Source organism: Triturus cristatus, chromosome 10 (genome assembly GCF_964204655.1).
Source record: "Triturus cristatus chromosome 10, aTriCri1.1, whole genome shotgun sequence".
NCBI classification, from domain to species: Eukaryota; Metazoa; Chordata; class Amphibia; order Caudata; family Salamandridae; genus Triturus; species Triturus cristatus.
The window spans coordinates 671,850,940-671,870,055 of record NC_140593.1 but is presented as its reverse complement, the minus strand read 5'-3'; the positions used below and the strand labels follow the sequence as shown (position 1 = coordinate 671,870,055).

At 43.8% G+C, this 19,116-nt stretch overlaps 1 protein-coding gene across 2 annotated transcripts in view; it reads right to left on the bottom strand.

The window, feature by feature from the left end:
- RHOT2 (ras homolog family member T2) overlaps nucleotides 1-19,116 on the bottom strand; it is a 332,445-nt gene that overhangs the window by 262,020 nt on the left and 51,309 nt on the right. For both annotated transcript variants that reach the window (XM_085628143.1, XM_085628144.1), the window contains exon 2: nucleotides 5,955-6,013. In XM_085628143.1, the coding sequence (XP_085484269.1) occupies nucleotides 5,955-6,013 (59 nt within the window). The remainder of the gene's footprint in view (nucleotides 1-5,954; nucleotides 6,014-19,116) is intronic.

The window sequence follows — 19,116 nt, the reverse complement described above, 5'->3', positions numbered from 1 at the left end:
TTGTCAGAGTATTCCCAGTTTCCATGAATGGAAAAATAGATGCACCATTTTTCTCACGATTGGATTTAAAAACCATTGTGCTTGCGACTTTGAATCTAGATGACCGTTGTTTTTTTTTTCTTAATTGCAACAAATTGTAAGATGTCATTAAGGAAGCTTTTACGGAGAGGTCAGGGGTTCAAGAGTAAATCCACATGCAAACAAGCATTGGCCGCACGGCTGACTGAGAACATCAAAGCGTCCGAAAGGGGAGAAAGGAGGGGTGAGTGTAAGCCGAGGTGACAAGAAGGGCTGGGCGAGAAGGGAGGGGGGAATGCCAGCAGCAGAGGAGCCTGATTAAAGCTGACGAAAAGGGAGGGGGAGAAGGGAGTGCGAGCAGCACCTGTGCACGTGCAAGCCATCGTGCACTCAAGTTTTAGGCCTGGGTAGCACTTTGAAAACCTGTATACTAAATGATCTCAGAGCAGGGCATGCGCGCTGGCACAGCAAGACCTAAAAACAAGCATTGCAGGGGTGCGCGCGAACGTCGGTAAACACGCGAGTGGTGCGCACGCAGCACCACCAAAAGTGAAAGCATGGCGCCTCGGGCAGCTGTGCACGTTCACGTGAACGCAAGCGTTAGGCCAGCGCTAGTAGCACTTTGAAAACCCGTATACTAAACGTCTCGCCTGAGACAGCACATGCGCTGCCTCAGGCGAGACCTAAAAAAAAGGTGTACACATGTTTGCAAAGTTTAGGAATATGAGGCTATGTATAATGCTCCCAGAATGCTCTCTGATTTGATGCAAATATTTGCAGAAGCTTGAAATCAAGATTGAATATTCTTTGCTTTCAAAATAAAATGTTCGTAAAAAAATGAAAGTAGGAAAAAAAACATTTTGCTAAACTACTGTAAAATTTCAGGTACCAATTCTTTGCAGCATCATTTAGTAACGTGTTGATGCATGCTAGTATTTCCCAAAAATATTCATAATGGCAAATCAGTGTAACCAGTTTGAATAAGATTATGGGAAACAAAAATAAACAAGCATTGGTCAGCTTTTTAGTTTTGTCAATGTGTGACTTGTTTTGGCACGGTTTTTGTAAAACCTTATTGGTGTGGTAGCTGCCGGGCCCTCGCCATTATAACAAACATTGGCAAAAGCAAAAATTGTTTTTTGGTCTCAAAGTACACACTGCCACAGTAGTTACTGGCACTGAACAAAAGTTCTTTGTGTACCGATATGCTCCTTGTGAAAGTAGAATGCTGTCACTCACAGTGAAGCCAGCCGATACAGAGAGAGAGATTTTAATAAACAAAAAAGATCACGGTCAAAGCCAGACCAAATTAGGGGCCCAATTATTAAAGAAAGTCTCAAAAGTGCACCCATGCTGTATGTTCTTGCATTAAGTGCAGCTATACGGCTTTCATGAATTACCAAGAATTTACAGAAGTAGGACAAGAAATAGTACTCCTAAATATTTGTGAACTGTATTTTAGCATGAGCAAATCTTCATGTGTAGATTTGCTCATGCGAAAATCTGAGTGTTTGCAAGTTCACTTTCCCCTCCAAACACTTTTTTCTTTGGAAGAAGGTTTACGCCTGCCATTGTCAGGAGTAAGTTTCCAACATTTCTCAGTATGGTTTATTGAAAATCCTTAAAACATGCAAGTTAGAAGGTTTCCACAGACTCAAAAGGGTATTCTAACCCTGGAACTATTGCTTACCACTACCTTCAGCCCCAGTATGTAGATCTGCGGAAAAGTAGCACCATAAGGGGATTGCAAGTTTTCAAAACTACTATGGTATGAGCCCTGGCATAATCAGAGAGGCTATATCAGAGCTCTTATATCATGAGATTGCTGCCATAATTTGTCGCTGCACTACATGGCACCAAAGGGGCAAGTGGATTTTGTTACAGGACAAGTAGATTTATGAAGTAACCTGCCCCATGGACGAGTAGATATTTTATTAAATTCCACACCCCTGCCTGATGGGGCTGCTAGTGTAGATTAACAACAAAGGTTTATGTCCATTGGCAATGCCAATGGAAGACATATCACAGCTATTGTTGGCTAGGAGGTTGATGGTCACTTATGGACGGAAAGGCCCAAAGTAGTCAACGTTGGCATTATGGTGGTGTAAAACCTGGAACCTCTAAGCTATGGAAAAGTTGAACACAATCCTCCAGAACACAATTCCTTGTTTTGAACGGACATGGACACTCCTTCTTATTCTTACATACCAACACAGACAACCTCATGGCATGAGGGTTAAGCACCCTCCCTCCTTTTGTTGGTGTCTGGTCTGGAGGCTGAATCAAGTGATGACTCAGACTAGATCATACTTCAATCGTAATATTAAATGGAGTGCGCATAGGGTTGGGGACCGACTGGTTTGATTGCGGTGTGTAATCAAACCAAACATTAAATCCAAACCTGCATTACTTACACATTTCACCATCTAATACCCACAGATACTTGACCATGATCATTTAGACTATTCTCCCAGCTCCTGACATGTCTCAACACTTACTCTCACCCTTCCTAAGAGCAGTTACATCATCAACGTCTGCTACCAGCAATGCTCTGACACCTTTCAATGCATGTTTTACAACACTAACACCAGCTCAACAGTACATGCGCTAGTCGAAACAGGGACGCAAAAAAAAGCCTCAACTCATCTTCCATGTTGTTTATCATTTGTGTGTCTTCTCACACTTACTCGATTCAACCAAAGACCTACTGTCAAACACTCATACACTGTCAATTGTTCACCTTGAATCACCTCTTCATCAGTGACAATAATCAAATACCAGTTGTATATGTTAAAGATTTCTCATTATCCACCCTTACATTAAAATTGATTTCATGCAAGGGTTGTCTCCAGCTGATCTGCTCGAGAACTCCCTCTCCATTCAAACTACATTTTATGAATTACTGAAGAAGACTTTCACTCAGGTTAGCTAATAAGCTAAGCCTACCTCTCTTATTAACTGTTAGACCTGGCACATTGGCGTGAGACTCCCTTCCATTTTTCGCTGTGCCTCATGTATGTTTTTGCTGGTGTTAGCTGCTCAGGGCTCTGTGCCACTGCTGTCCAGTGCCACAGTGCAAGTGCTCCCTATTGTAAATTAATGTAGGATTTGTGATTCCATGATTGGTTGGTTTGGTTTACCTGTCAGACCCTAGTACAGTGCACCAGGAGTGCCCAGGGCTTGTAATCCAAATACTGCTGGTGGGCTTGCAGCACTGGTTGTGCCACCCACATAAGCAGCCTGTAAACATGTGTCTAGGTCTGCCACTGCAGAGCCTGTGTGCAGTCTGGTACTGTCATGCTGACTGGGCAAGTGCACCCACTTGCCAGTCCCTAAACCTTCTCTTTCCTTCATATCAGACACCCCTATGATAGGCCCAAGGGCAGGGTGCATTGTAAGGATAAGGTAGGACATGCCCTAGTGTGTGTGGCATGTCCTGATAGTGAATTACAGCCATTTTCGATGTTCACAATTCAATTCAATTCAATTCAATTATCTTTATTCGGATATAGTATATATCCATAAAAGTACAACATCATTGCTAATGTTCACTATTGCAAGGCTACCTGTTCTCCATAGGCCAGAATCATAATCCTAACTGACTCAGAGAACATGGTAGAAATTCGAATTTAGTATTCCTGAACTCAGGATGATAAAATACCTCTTTTAGTAAAATTGGTTTTAACATTCTGTGTTTGAAAATGCCACTCTTAGAAAGTAGGCATTTTCTTGTCTAACCATTCAAACCTGCCTCTGCTAGGCTGTGTGTATTCCTTTGTCTGGAGTTTGAGTGACAGGCCTGGGGAATTCCAGGAGACAGGGTGAGGTGTCACAGTGGTGAACAGAGAGATCTGCATCCAGATGGGTGGGAGGAGTTGCACCTGGGATCTGAATAGGGCTGTGCCTGCCTTCCACAATGCTGGCTCCACCTCCTGGGGAGCGGCTGATGTCTCTGCCCTGAACAGTGAATGAAGAGAAGTAATCCTGTCAACAAAGTGCTCCAGTGCTGTACTTGCCTTCCACAATGCTGGCTCCACCTCCTGTGGGGAGTCTAATGTTTCTGCCCTGCACGGTGAAAGGAAAGGAGAAGTCTGGTAAACAGAGTGCTCAGGAACTGGTTTGGACTGGGCAAAGGCCCCTCAGCCTTCAGAGGACAAAGGATTTCTGGGTATAAATATTGGGACCCTGATCCCAAGAACTCAGATCACTTTGGGAAAACAAGAAGAACCTCTGCTGAGGGAGGACCCAGAAGAAGCTGAGGAGGAAACTATCCCTGAAACTGGGGAAATGGCATGCAGTGGTTGCATTACTGCCAAAGAGAGGAGAAAGGAACTTTGTGTGTACTTTTGCTCAACTTGTGAAGGATCTCCAAGGGCTTGGAAAAGAGCTTGCCTCCTGCTGAAGTCTCAGGAACAATAGACTTCACCCCACAGCTCCCCAGAGTTCTTTGGAAGTGCCTGCTGCTGTTGTTGGACCTTCTGAGGGACTGCGTGATGCAAGGAGCTGGAAGCCCGACTCAAGAAGGAGAAGCGTGCCGCCGGAGATGTTGTCGTCGCATCTCGTAAAGTGTGTCGCCGCTGCAGCATCGCATCGAGCGGAAGCGTCTCGCATCATCCAGGAAGTCTCGCAACGCCGAAGAAGCGTGTCGCCATCGCAGCCATCGTAGCTGACGCATTGCACCGCATCAAGAGAAGAGCCTCGCATCGAGGAAGAAGCGTGTCGCCATCGCAGCCATCGTAGTTGTCGCATTGCACTGCATCAAGAAAAGCGCCTCGCATCCACGGAGAACCATGCCGCCGTCGGAGCTGCTGTCGTCGCATCGCGTAAAGGGGTGTCGCTGCTGCAACATCGCATCTAGCGGAAGCGTCTCGCAAACGTCGGAGAAGAGTGTCGCTGCCAAGGCCGCAGTCGTCACATCGCGTAAAGTGTGTCGCCGCTGCAGCTGAAGCATCAAGTCGAGTCTTCTCGCAACATCGGAGAAGCGCATCGCATCTGGAAGATCTTCAAGCCTTTATTTCTTTTGCACCATAACTTTGCCGCATTTCCATCGCTGCGACATTGCTTGTCGTGGAAGCGCAACGCATCTAAAAGGTACATTGACTTAAAGTGTCGCATTTAAGAACTTAAGAGAACTAAGCAAAATGTTACCATCTAAAGTAACAGTATTGTTTGTTTTTGTCGTTTAAAGGTCTTGTGGTAAATCTATATAAAGAATACTTATTTTTGATATAAAACCTGTGTGGTGTCCATTTGTAGTGTTGTCACTTGGTTACTGTATGTGTTCACAAATGCTTTACACACTGCCTCTGAGATAAGCCTGTCTGCTCGTGCCAAGCTACCAAGGGGGTGAGCCGGGGTTATTTTAGGAGTGTACCCCCTTACCCTGACTAGAGGAAGAGGTCCCTATTTGTCACAAGTGCATGCCTGTGCCAACTAGAGACCCCCCAAGTCTAACATTAATGCAATCATCGTTCACTTGGCATCCATCTGGATCATACTCGGCACCTTAAAAAATCTGTTCAGGCACCTTCCCTCAGTTCTTAAAATTCACAATCACACCTCTTTTGAAAATACATTTTTGGACCCTTTCTTTCTCCAGAACTACCATCCAACACATTATCTACTGAGGCACCTGTAAAAGCAGGGTTGACGTCAACCAACGGATTGAATGAGGGTTAGAAGAGCGATACTGCAGGAACACAATGCTCAACCTATTGCTTTTTTTTTTTTTGCAGAGTTTTATATAGCGAGAACTTGACCCGAATCCAATCAGGTATCAGAGCGCTTTACATAGCACCAGTTACGTTACATGAGGACACACATTCACAAATACACTTTGGTTTGTCACCAGCCTATCAAGAATGGGGAGAATAACCAGTGGTTAGGGAATAAAGAGTGAAGAACCAATCATGACAAATGAGGCATTTTTCACTTACCTCCTCTGGAAACTCTTCGCCAACAAGAGCCATAATCAATGATGTCTTCCCCACCTGGGCTGCAAAGAAAAGAAAAAGAACAGCCTGAGTACAGAAGTTCGAGCAGAAGACAAACCATAAGGTTTCACACTGGCCTGTACAAATAAAACAGCTGCTCTATCCTATACTTTCCACCTCACTATGACAAGCATTCTGTGGAATCTACACTACATTGATCTGGAAGATAACCTTGTTCTGGGGAATAAGCCAAGAGCTCAGAAAGTCGCATTCATGTAATAACTGGAAATAAAGAAAGTATTAAACATTAAGCAAACTGATGCCATATATTTGGATTCTGGTACAGGAAAAATAACACACTGCGGTACTTGCCTGCAAAAAACAAATCAGATACAGACACCACATTCATCGACATTAGTGCAGCATATTACTGAGTGAGCCATCACAGTGCCTTGCGGCAAGCAGTGCATGTCAAAGAGAACCAATGTAGTCCTTGACTGACACACACGGTGCTGGGACACCACCAGTGCAGCACTCCCTGAGGTACAACAGTCAAAGAAAAGTCTCCCACTCATAGGTTCACCTACAGGGAACATTGTTAAGACGCAACTACTTCAAGCCTCATCTGTAGCGCACATTGTTGAGGTACAAACACTGGTGCTTGAAATTAAAGGGGTTCCATCAGGGAGGTTTCCCTTGTCAGAAGGAATCTTTCATTGACAGAGGGCAAATGTTGCATTTTATGAGCCACACAAACATCTACACAGCTTTAATACAATACCTCAAACCTATAGACAGCGCCTTTCTGTTTTACTTGTATCCAATGCCCCCCTTTTTTCTGAAAAAGGAGGGCTTTTGCAGTACACAGCCCATCACATTCTAAACAATGAACTTTAATCGCTCTCCGGCTGTCTGCAGCGACCCTCTGTGTTTCCAAGCAGCTAGGAGAAAAGAGTGGTTTTAATGTTAGGGGCTGAAAGTGCTCCAGACAGCAACGCCTATAGTTTACAAGACTACTGATGGAACACACACTTCAAAAGCCAATAGATGTAAGCAGGCAGGCAGAGGCGAAGACGACTCAGCACTTCAGATAGCGTAATCTTTCATGGAAGCCAAAGGTAGAGCTGTTTGTGGATGGGTGCATTTCCACCACACTTGGAACATGTGCTAGGTATGCAGGTATGTGGTCTATAATGCAGTTAAGTGGGGGCTGTGTACTAAAGAATGGACTGATAAATGTAGAAGCCATTAATGTCACAACCTTGCAGTTATATAAACATTAGTATATTCCATGTTGCTTATTATATTAAACTCTCAAAGGTCGAGTTGGCCTATTGCAATTAAAACCGGTGACCTCAAGGCTGAAAGCAGATGCCTGCAGCAGGGATATTATTTACCCAAAGAGCTGTTCTTGCTCTTTCAAAATGCAAAGACTATACAGATTAGATGTATGGTCCTAGTTTTTTTTAGGTCGAGCCTAGAGGCAGCGTGCATGCGCTGCTCTGCAAGGCATGCTGTAATGTCTCTGTGAAGTTAGAAGACACCCACCACACGCCCACCGCTTGTGATTGGTTACTCAGTCCACCTTTCTAAATGGCATAGTTTTGGTTCGTGGATACAGTAAATTTGTCCTGCCTTGTGGCTGTTTTATTTCTGCCCTGGCGTTTGCCCCGGCTCCATAGATCCTTTCGATACGGTCCATAAGTTTTGGTAACTACACTACTTTGCCTTTTGCCTTGGCTGGTTTTTAAAATCCTGTTGTGTTTTACTTTGCTCCCGCCCCGTCCCGTTATCCGCATTCCCTTGGTTCCTGCCCCCCTCCCGTTCTCCGTGTTCACCATGCTCCCGTTGTCCGTATTCCCTTTGCCCCCTGCGTTGTATCATAGCCCATGGAGGGCCGGTCGCAAGCGGGTGGTCCACAGGTGTCGTGACCTGCTCGGAGAAGGTGCCAAGTCTGCTGCTCTCACCCTCTCCACTTCACCTGCGGCAGCCCGGGAGGTACATTAATCTCCTCCCCCCCCCCCCGCACCCCTGCAGCACGACACTGTTTGTTTAAATGCTGAACAGTCAGCGAAAAGCATTAGCAAAGCCAAAAGGCGGGACCTATTAACTTTGCCAATGCTCGTTTTTAAATTATTCTGCTACTTGATGTTTGGCAATACACCTGTTCATAAATTTAACTTGCATATTTGTACAAGATAAAACTGATTCCGAGTTCTCCCAGCATGAAATGAAAAACATGTTGGTGTACAAGTCAACAAATTAGCTGTAACATCCAACAGTAGGAATGTATGAGATGACAACTCATCCCAGTGTAAAACAAACTACGCAAAAAAGGTAATGTACCCTTGGCACAACATGCTACTTGAAAGAATGTAGTACCATGAAAAAACACTGCACCTTCAGAGTTGACTGGTACAAGTGCAAACAGATAAAGTTATTAAATGACTATAACAATTACGCTCCGGTTTCTACGAGCTTACATAAATTTAGTTTGTGTGATCGTGTACGTTTCAGCCTGCACATAACACAAATATACTCTGTAGACATATATACTGATTTCTAGTAAAATTACCTAATCCTGGACGTTCAGGTAAGGGAACTTTGGGGCTCCTCTGGAGAAAAACATCCTTCCCATTTGTACATTTAAGGGGGTGTTGAAGCAGGTTCTTATTATCAAAAAGGAGATCAGCAAGGCTTGGCAATCAGGAACAGTTTAAGTTCAATTAAATAATGACGGACAAGAATAGCAGCCAAATCTCTTACAGTTGAGTGCAGGAATTCAATTTGCATTAAGTACATAGCATGCCTTATACTGTACAGTGGGTGCAATAAAGTGAAGCTCATCCCCTTCTAGGCAAGAAATACTGGTACAGTGGACCATAAACTGTGTGTTTGATGCTTAATCCTACTCTAATAGAAGGGGCCGCAGATACAAACTGGAGGTCACATTCTGAGGTGGTCCAGGTGGGCCATGTGAGTTATCTAGGGTGACTTTTACTACTAGGCATTGTTTGGGCTTCATCTAATGAATGTAACTGACCAGCTGCTCTGGCATCGTGACTTTGGGCGGAATGCAGGCCTTCTGCTGTGCACTTATTTGGGTTTAGGAGTGTGTGCATCTGACTTGTTTTTTAGGTATTACATCTTGGGGCCATATGTGACTTACTACTGCAATATTCAAGGTGTGTTTGAGGCTGGTTCCATTTTTGGTGTCTCCATCACAGGGAGCACTAAGGGTGAACAGAGGGCAGCTGTGTAATGTTGATCTGATAAAGGGTCATTCTGAAACTGTAACAAGTGTTTTATGGTGAAAGTGCAGCAACAGTTGTTCTGTGGTGTGCTGGACTCCTAAGAGCGGGACTTTTCTATAAATCGATCCAATGCGAACATTCTTCCCTCTAGTGGAGTGATTAATTACTACCCTGGCTGTTTGTGTAGGTGTCTTGCGCATGGGGCTTTCTTGTTTCAGGCTTGTTGTGTGTGTGTTTCTCTTGCCATTGGGTGTCCTAACCAAGTGTATTCCCCCTATTTTCAGGGTAACCTTCTTCACACAGGCATATCTTAGTTGTATGGTGCAGCATAGCAAGACCAAGATTACAACCACGGGGTAACAAGGTCTTGCATAAGTCTGCGATCCATCTTGGTACCCAGGCACACAGCCTTGTGAACCATTCTATGTTTGGAGCGCCTCCTTCTTTAACCATGATCTGATGTACGTTGTGCAGTGCTTGGATGGTGATTGACAGTATGCCATTGTCCAGGTTGTTCATGGGGCTGAAGATACAGCATGCTGTACCTATTCTGGGTCATATGCCCCTTCCATTGCGGTCATTAGGTTCAACACATACCGATGCTGCATCATCACGAGGCAGATGGTGCACATTTCGTCTTTGATTGCGTTGAGGCCATCTTCCGTTGTGTGTATCATTTTCAGCAGTTCCCACCTGGTGATCTGCAGCCACCGAGCATTGGCCTTGGTTTACGCTGTGAAGACGGGGATTGAACCTCCTACACCTATTGGAGCATCGGTGAAGAGTCAGAACTCTTCAGGAATGTCCTTGAATCTGTCCCAACCAAAGTACTCAGCTGATCTTCTTTTGTATACTTGGTGTATAAGTGCGGTGCCTTTGCTCATGGGGTGGTGATGATGCAGTGCAGAAAGATCTTATCCGGGTATGACCAATGTGGGCGTGTAGAGGGTGACCAGCAAGCAGACCCCTCTCCAGTCTGGGTGGAGCTGGGTGTAGGCGTGCTTGCCATATTGCCAGTAGTAGTCCATCAAGGTACAGGTGCCCCACCACATATCATTATTATAGGTTATACTCTTGCAATTGCTCTTCACCCCGACTAGCATCATCCCCTTCCCCCTAAAACACAAGAAATACACTGGTAGCTTCCGGACAATTATAGGTTTCTCCTTACCCTCTATCTATGTGTACCCTCCTGCCTCTGAGTTCCAGGTGTCGGCACTTCGTCAGTAGTGTGTCATTCATCCGCTCCCATGGGGCCGGTTGTCAATTTTGTTCCCCAAATTGGTGGCGGTGCAGGTGAACTGAACGTTGGTGTTACACTTGTTGTTCATAAATACGGTGCAGAGACAGAATATCGATGTAAAAATATCGATGTGCACAAATATCGTAGTAAAAATATTATTGGTTAAGAATATCTAAAGAATAAAATATCGTGGTGCAGAATATTGATTGATGTAAAAAATATCGAAGTGTTTAATATCATATTCAAAAATATAGATGTTAAAAATATCGATTTTTTTATTAATTTTAGTATATATTTTATATGTTTGTGATGAATTTATTTTTTGTATAAGAATGGTTTGTATTTTTATTATATATGTGTTAAAATTGTAGTCATTTTTCAAAAATAAAATTGTTGGAATTTTGCATTTTTAGTTCTGTAGCGGGTTGTGGGTTTATAGGGGAATAGGGTGGGAAGTAATTTAATTATTATAAGGTTTATTGATTATTTTTAGTAGTCATTTTTTGTACTTTGAATTTTGCGTTTTTAGTACTGTTGCGGGTTTATAGGGGAATAGGGTGGGAAGTAATTTAATAACAGTAAATTTATTGAATAATTTTTATTTATTAATATTTGTTGAATTGAGATGTGTTAAATGTGTAATTTATTTATTATTTAATACTTAGTTGTTAATTAATTTTAACTAATTAATTGGCATTTAATTATGTTAATTGTGTAAGTATTTTTAGGTGTGTGTTGTGGTGTTTATTGGTGAAAAGGGTTAGATGGGTGGGAAGTAATTTATTTGTAATTGATAAATTAATAATTAGTTAAATATTTTGAATTAATTAGTTGTTAATGATGGTAATTGTGCAATTTATTTTAGGTGTGTGTTGTGGTGTTTATAGGTGTAAATGATTGGAAGGGTGAGAAGTAATGTATTTTTAATTAATGAATCCATAATTAGTTGTTAATAAAAATTAATTAGTAATTCATTTTGATAATTGTGTAATCTATTTTAGGTGTGAGTTGTGCATATTATAGTGTTAAAGAATGCGTATTCAATGAATGTTTATTAATGTTTTTATTACTAATAATTTGTAAAATCATTATTAATTATGTTGATTACGGAAATAAATGTACATAAAAAAGTTGCAATTTTTTGGATGATGTGGTGTTATAGGGTAAGAAATAAAATAAATACATTGTTTTAAATGTTTGTTTGTTAATATTAGCTTATTTTAAATATATATTGTTTATAAATTTATTTATAAATTTATTTTACATAATAGTTATACCTTTTTGCTATATCTAATGAATATATTTAATGTTCAATATATTTAATCTTATATTTTTAAAATATTGTTTTTTTCTTTTTATGATTATTTGAAAAATTTCAATTGTTTAAATGTTATCAATTTTTGTTTATGAGCTGTCCAACACTTTCCTTACTGTTGCACTCACTGGAGTGGGAATAGTAATTTTTACCCCTCCGCTATCCAACCCTTTCCTTACTGTTGCACTCACTAGAGTGGGAATAGTGATTTTTACCCCTCCGCTATCCAAAATGTTCCCTATTGTTGTACTCTTTGGAGTTGGAATAGTCATTTTTACCCCTCCACTAGCCAACATTTGCCCTACTGTTGTATTTATTGTACTGTGAAATGTACGTTGTAATTCTTTTATAATAGTTAAATGTTTGAATTACTTATAAAATGGTATTTTAAAATTTTAAATTGACATAAGTATTAATTTTATTTTTATGTTATTTAAAAGTTTACAAATTAAATAAAGAGAATTGTTAATAAATTAATTTTAAGTAAATATATCTATAAATTATGTTGTGTTTATATTTTTTTAATTAAGTTTATTTGTAATATTTCGTTAAAATGTATATTGAATTTAATTTGTTTTGTGAAAAAGAATATTTAATACATTGTATTTTTTTATAAATATATTTTTTTAAAACGATATTTTTTACATCGATATTTTTGATTCGATATTTTTGTACTTACCTGTTTAAGTATAGGGAGTCGATATTTTTGTAATCTATATTTGTCCTGCGATATTTTTGCTAGCGATATTTTTAACATCGAAATTTTCTCAGTGAACCCATAAATATGGCTTCAGTTACACTAAGGGCTAGCCTTGGTCCAGAGGTTGGTACATTTGCGGACACGTTATTGCAATGGGCTGAGGGATTGGTGAGCACCAAGAAACCCTTGTGGGGGCTGGTTTTATGCAAGAGTCGATGTAAAGTGCGGAAGGAGCTCTACAGACACTCCTATGCGGAAAGTGTTCTCAAAGTGTGGAAGGAGCTCTACAGACACTCCTATGCGGAAAGTGTTCTCAAAGGGGGTGGGGGGTGGGGGCTGGGGTGGTGGTGGTGGTGGTGGTGGTGGCGGCGACGGCGGTGGTGGTTCTAAGCAAATATCTGACAAATAGTACCATGGCGCTTTCCCTTCGACCTTGACAGCTTTGAAAGTTGAAAGGATTATTCTGAAGGTCCCTTCAAACATGCTGTCTTTCCACTGGCAATGAGAGTTGTGGATCAGGACTGGGTCGCTCGGCTGCAGGATGGTGTAGGGTAGGCCCACTGAGGTGCATGCATTACCGAAGGTCTCGGAGTTTAATTCTGCTCTGAGGTATTGGCGTCTGATTTGACCTACCAGTGACTAGCTGGTGGGGGGTCAGGTGGTGGTGTCTGCTTGAGGTGTTCCTTAGAGCGAACAGGGTTAGGGACAAGCAATGCAGGAATTTTTTTATCCATGGTGCTGCACAGTTTGCTGAGCTTGCTTTTTAGAAGGTTGTTTAGGCGTTCCACTTTCCATTGCTGTGGGGTGGTATGCGGAGGCCAGATTGTGGGTTATGACCATCAGGGTACATGTGTTTTTGAACATTTCATTTACAAAACGTTGCCAGTTGTCTGATTGGATGCCCGCTGGTACCACCCACCTGGGTAGGACTTCTCGAACCAGAAAGGTAGCTACAGCTTTAGTGATGCAGTGTGTGCAGGGGCCCGCTTCTGTCCACTAGAGAAGGGGAGACCGCCATATTTAGATATTGGTAAGTGGCACACCTGTCGATCACGTTGATTAAATCTATGTGTAGTAGTTTGAATAGCCCAGAGGGTCTCGGAATAGATGAGGCTGTGACCTTCAGTGTGGGGTTAGGTGAGTGCAGCTGGCATAAAGTGCACTCATTTAGGTACTTGGGGATCATTTCTGCTGTGTAGGGAATAAACCAGTCTAGTTGTAGGTGGGTGAACATGCTCTCTTTAGGGACATGTGCTGGGAGGTGGAGCTGGTTCACGGCAGAGTAGAGTAGGCTTAAGGGCATGACGGGGCTCCCAGTAAAATTGTCTGTGATTTGCACGGAATAGGAGGATGTCTAGCTCCTGTGACCACTGCTGCCCCTGTGTGATCCCTGGAAGTTCTGTGTGCCCCTTCCCATGGTGTGGATGCAGCTACAACTGCTCCCTCCAGCATTGCCTTTTTCATGTCTGCTGTGTCCCTCTGTACTTGGTCCTGCCTGTCTTTGTCTTTTTCTATTTTCTTCTTGTAATAATGTATAATATGGGCCTGTATCTCTGGCCATGGTTTTGTGTCCAACCAAACTATGTAGTCGAGTCCATTTTGTACTGCAGTGGGCAGTCCCTTTTTAAGGGTATTGAAGAAAAAGGCAAGCTGTGGACATGCGTTAACCCATGGCTGTCCTGTGATCTGGCCCCATCTTTCCTTCATTCTGCTGAGATAGTCATTTATCCCTTTGTTAGGTTTAAAAGTCTCTGCCATCAATCCCTCTATTGGTCTGGGAACATTTCTTTTAGGGCCGTCCAGATCTGTCTATTGTGTTAAACACTGCCCCATTGTGTTGGGTATTGGTCAGAATTATTGCTGGTATGCAGGCTAGGGCGTTAGTCTGGCTGCCTATCAGGCCACTTAGTAGCTTTTAATGTCCCTTATAGGGAGTGTGATACCTGCTGTGTTCTTTTCAAAGCAGGTTATCTACTTCACTGGCCCTTTTAATAGAGATGGAAGCTTAGTTCTAAGCCATTCGGGACATAAACAATCCCTGCGGCCCCCCAGCTGGAGCAAGGGAAATTGCCTTGCCGCTGAAGGGGTGGTGGGCCAGTCCATGACGTATTCTTCCCATTTTGCAAGACATTGCTGAATGTTGAGGAAGTCCCAACCTGGATTTCCCCCCTCATGCCAAATGCAATCCTCAACCATGGCCATGTCTTCTGGCTCAAATGACCCTTTACTGCGCCAGGGCCTAGCGTACTCACCCTCTCCCCTTGTCCATTGGGCTAGCAAACTGCAAAAAGGGTTCAAGTAAAATGTGTCTTTCTTCAGTGCAATTATCACCTTTGGGGTGGTTTTACCCTTCCCCAAGTGCCTGTGCCATGTCACTGGTTGCGGTTTCTGGGAAGGGGGCTACGTCTCTGTGCAATTAGTATCTCATTTTTGGAGCATCTGGGTTCAGTGAGGATAAGATGTCCTTGCCTCCTGATCTCCAAATCTGCAGTATGTCTCAGGCATTTAGATATGGGTGGTATTGCGCTGTGCAGTGACCCTAGACTAGTGAGTAGCCTATCGTCATCCAATTCCTGCTCCCTTCGCTCTCTGCGCCTGGCCTTACTTCTCTCTTCCAGAGCGCAGGTAGTTCTCCTCTCCTCTCGAAGTCTCCTAGCTATGTCCCTGTGTTCGGATCGATTGTTGCCCTGGACATTCCTGTGCTTCCCCCACTGGGTGTCTCTTCTTCTGTCACTCTTATGCGCCCTACAGCTCTGCCTTCACCTTCGGAGCCCGAGGAGCCAGAGCTTCCTTCGTCGCAGAGGTTGCAGGATTGCTATCTAGGACGGCTAAGAACTGCCCAGATATCCACCCTGTCTCATGTAAATCTGTAGGGGCTGAGGTCCGGCTCCACTGTGGTGCACTGAGAGTTGGTTTCCTAAGTGGGGTGGCCTTGGGCTGGGGCAGCTCTAGGTGTTGTGGAATGGTTAGGGAGTGAGGGAGATTGGGATCCCTTATGTCTGTGACAACTCCATTTACAGAGCATCCCCTTTTTAGGTCGAGGACCGTCCGGTCTACCGAAGGCAGAACCGGAAGTCGGAGATTTAATGTTTCTGAGAGTGGCTCCTTAGCCCGCCTCTCTTTTTGCCTCTCCTCCATTGGCTGGCTTCCTAAACGGAGGCCAGCCATTGGAGGAGAGAGCCGTCCCTCCAAATAGGCTCCGTCTTTTTCAGATTCGGGGGCGTATTTCTTGCTGTTCTTTCCACTTTTTAGCAACGCCCTTTTTTAGGCGTGTTTTTCTCTCCTCCTGCCAATGGCAAGAGGAGAGAAAAAGAAACACGCCCCCGAATCTGAAACCGCCGCTGCGTTTCTCCGAGGCATTTCTGCTTTGCCTCGGAGAAAGGCAGTGGTGTGCTTGTCTTTTGCTCTGCCTTGTTCAGCCCTGCCATCCCTGTTCACCTCTCTTCGTCCCTTTTTTGACCGCCTCTCCACTCGCCCCTCCCTTCACTTTCCGCCTCCGGCCATTCATTACCAGTCCTTCAGTGTCCAAGCGCGCACTCCTCTCCCTGCCTCCATTCACCTCTTTTTCTTTCCCCCTCTAGTCTCACCCCAGGACGCTTCCTTCTCGCCGTTCCTTTTCATGCCTTTACCTTCTTTCCTTTCATGTCTTTAGTTTCTTCATGCCCCTCTAGTTTTCTTTCCTTCTTTACCCCTCCTTTCACGCTGTCGTTGTCTTCCGATCTTTCCATCTCTCCTTCGTTCTCTTCCTTCAGCTCCCCCTCGCCCGCTCACTAGTGTTTCTCGCCGCTTTCCGTTTTCCGGTCTGAGGACTCCAATTCTATGGGAAGGTGAGGGTCTGCCGATATAAGCAGGCAATGAGGGTTTGAGAACAGCGAAGAGCCTCCGAGGGCCTGAAATCGCCGATCCCAGGGGAGAGTCTGAGGTCCCAACCGGGAAAATGCACGCGTCCCTCAGTGGGCGTGGTGAGGGCCTCGCTGTCTAAAGGAGGTGAGATGGAAAAACGGACCCTTGTAGAATCTCTGCCACTGGGGAAACTGATGCCAGAAGAGCTGAGCGCAATACGAACCCGTTTTAACATAGTGCGCTGTGCTTGATATTACACTTTCCAGGCGCTATACATAACAGATGTTGATGTTACCCAATTTGATGGCACTCAGGTTATTGTCCTCAGAAGGATAGAAGTCTGAGTTAGTTAGATGGTAATTGTTAGCTTAGAACCTATGAGTGTTTTTTAAACCACTGAGTGCAACGAGCTTTAAAGGCGTGTGCTGTTTTGCTTTTCAGTTAGCATGCTCCTGTACCACCCTATGAACCTATGAACCGTACCACCAGTGCTTTAAATGGGAACAAATAAGTGCAGGTACTCACTAAAATAGAGGTGTGGCAAGTGGGCGGGGCTAAGGGCAATATCACCATACATAATGACTTCTGTTGCAGTTGCAGCACATAGCAAAACACACGAGAAATGCGTTTATGTCATTAAAACAGATGAACTCCTTACACATAATGACATATATCTGACGAACGCTGGGAACGTAAATATTGTAAAATTGCGCAATGGCACAAAACGTGCGGTCACGGTGCAGTGCTCGTGTGGGGGAGCCGCAAGAGACTGCGTGATGGGACGTACTCTAGTGCTTAATTTGTAAAATAATAACCGCAGGTGCCCAAGTGTTGCTATCAAAGCTCGGAGTAAGGACTGCCCACACCGCGTAGTCTTGAATCCACCTCATGCCTCTTTCATCCACCCCCAGACACTTTCTGCAGTGGCATCTCGAGGAGAGATTTTTAGGGGGCGCACAAGGGGCCATGGATAAAAGTGGTGGGGCCACCTACACTCACTCTTTCACTACATCACTCTATCTCACTACTTCACTACATCACTCTCTGTTTCTATCTTAATACCTCACAACATCCCTTACTACCTCACTCTCTCTTTCACTACCTCAATCTTTCGCTATCTCTCAACATCACTCACTGTTTCTCGATCTCACTACGTCAGAAAATACCTCACTCACTAACTCACTCTTTCACTACCTCACTCTCTATCTACCTCACTCTCTCACTACCTCACTCTCTCTTTCAATACCTCACTCTCTCTCTATCTCACTACCTCACTCTCTCTCTGCTAATGCAATAGGTATCACATATGCACAAAAAAAACTAATGCCAATAGAAATGACAATGCCATTTATTTAGGGATACAAAAATGATAAAAAAATAATGAGCAATACCAATAGCTCTACCTATAATATTGCCGAGACCATTGCATTGTAAATGCTTGTTGTGGGTGGTTCCTTGGCTTCTACTATGGTGTATGGTGGGATTACAGTACCCCAAGGCTGGTGTTGCATGGGTAACCACACAAGCTGGTGTATGGAGAGGGAGGTAGGTGCTGAAGCCTCAACAGTGGGCTAGGCTGTGGGGTCCTTTATTGCCCTTTCTTCAAACAGAGTCCAGAGGTGAAGGGTTGTCTCCCTGCTTTCCCTCGGATGTCCTTTGTGTTTGGAAAATATGTGTGCTCTGATATGCTCAATTATTTTGGGACCGAAGGTTCCCTGATTAGACCATGGGTATGTATGTGCTTTGGTTTGCAAGTGGCACTCTTGGCAATGTTTACTAATTGTTGCCTTTTGAAGGGGAAGTCTCCCTGCATGTGCTCCAAAGGAATGCACACTTTGGTGGTTTGAGGGGCCATTTGAGGGGCGTGGGCTTGATGACCCTGGTTGGTGACGGTGTGGGCGTTCAGTGATGCCCTGGTGGTCTGAATGGGTAGGGCTTGGAGTGCACAGGTGCGCTGGGGCATGTCTTATAGGGAGCTAGCGGCTAAAACGTGTGCGGAAAAAATCATTTCACTTTTCAACCTGAGGAAATACAGTGGCAATCAAAAAACTACTTTTTACATGCATACAGTCAAACATGTCAAGACAGAAAAAAACGTTCTTTGCTTTAAGTTAGTAAGGACAGTGGGCAGAGGCTGGTGACAGGACAGAAAGGCGAGGGATATAACAAAAGAAGGTGTGCACGAGAATGTTGAGCGTGGGTATCAGCAGGACGCGTGAAGCAACCCTTGAGGATTCACGTGCACACAAGAGAGTGCGCGTCTTGAAAGACCCGACCGAGGGGGGTGCATGTGATGAAAATTAAAGCAAGGGCATGAGGTCAATACGCACATTAGAGCAGAGGGTGTGCTCATGACCAGAATTCGTATGTGGAGCACCCCCAAATACTAACGCACACACAAGAAAATGCCCGTTTTGGGAGCGGGTGCACAATAGAACAACAATCAAATTATGAACAAGTAATCAATGTGCGCAGGAGAACAAAGAATGTGCGTATGACCAGAATTTACATAAGAAGCACCCCCAAAGACGAATGCACACACATGAAAAGGCGCGTTTGGAGAGCAGGGTGCACCGTAAAACAACAATCAAATTATGAACAAGTAGTCAGGAAAACAAAGTACATGTATGACCAGAATTTACATTTGAAATACCCCCAAAAACTAACGAATACAGAAGAAAATGCACGTTTTGAGAGTAAGGTGCACAGTAGAACAAGTAGTCAGTTCAGTTCATCTCTGTTTCGGCTATTTAGATCATAAATCATAGAAGAACATTGTAGACCAAGAATGAATAACATTTTCCAAGTAA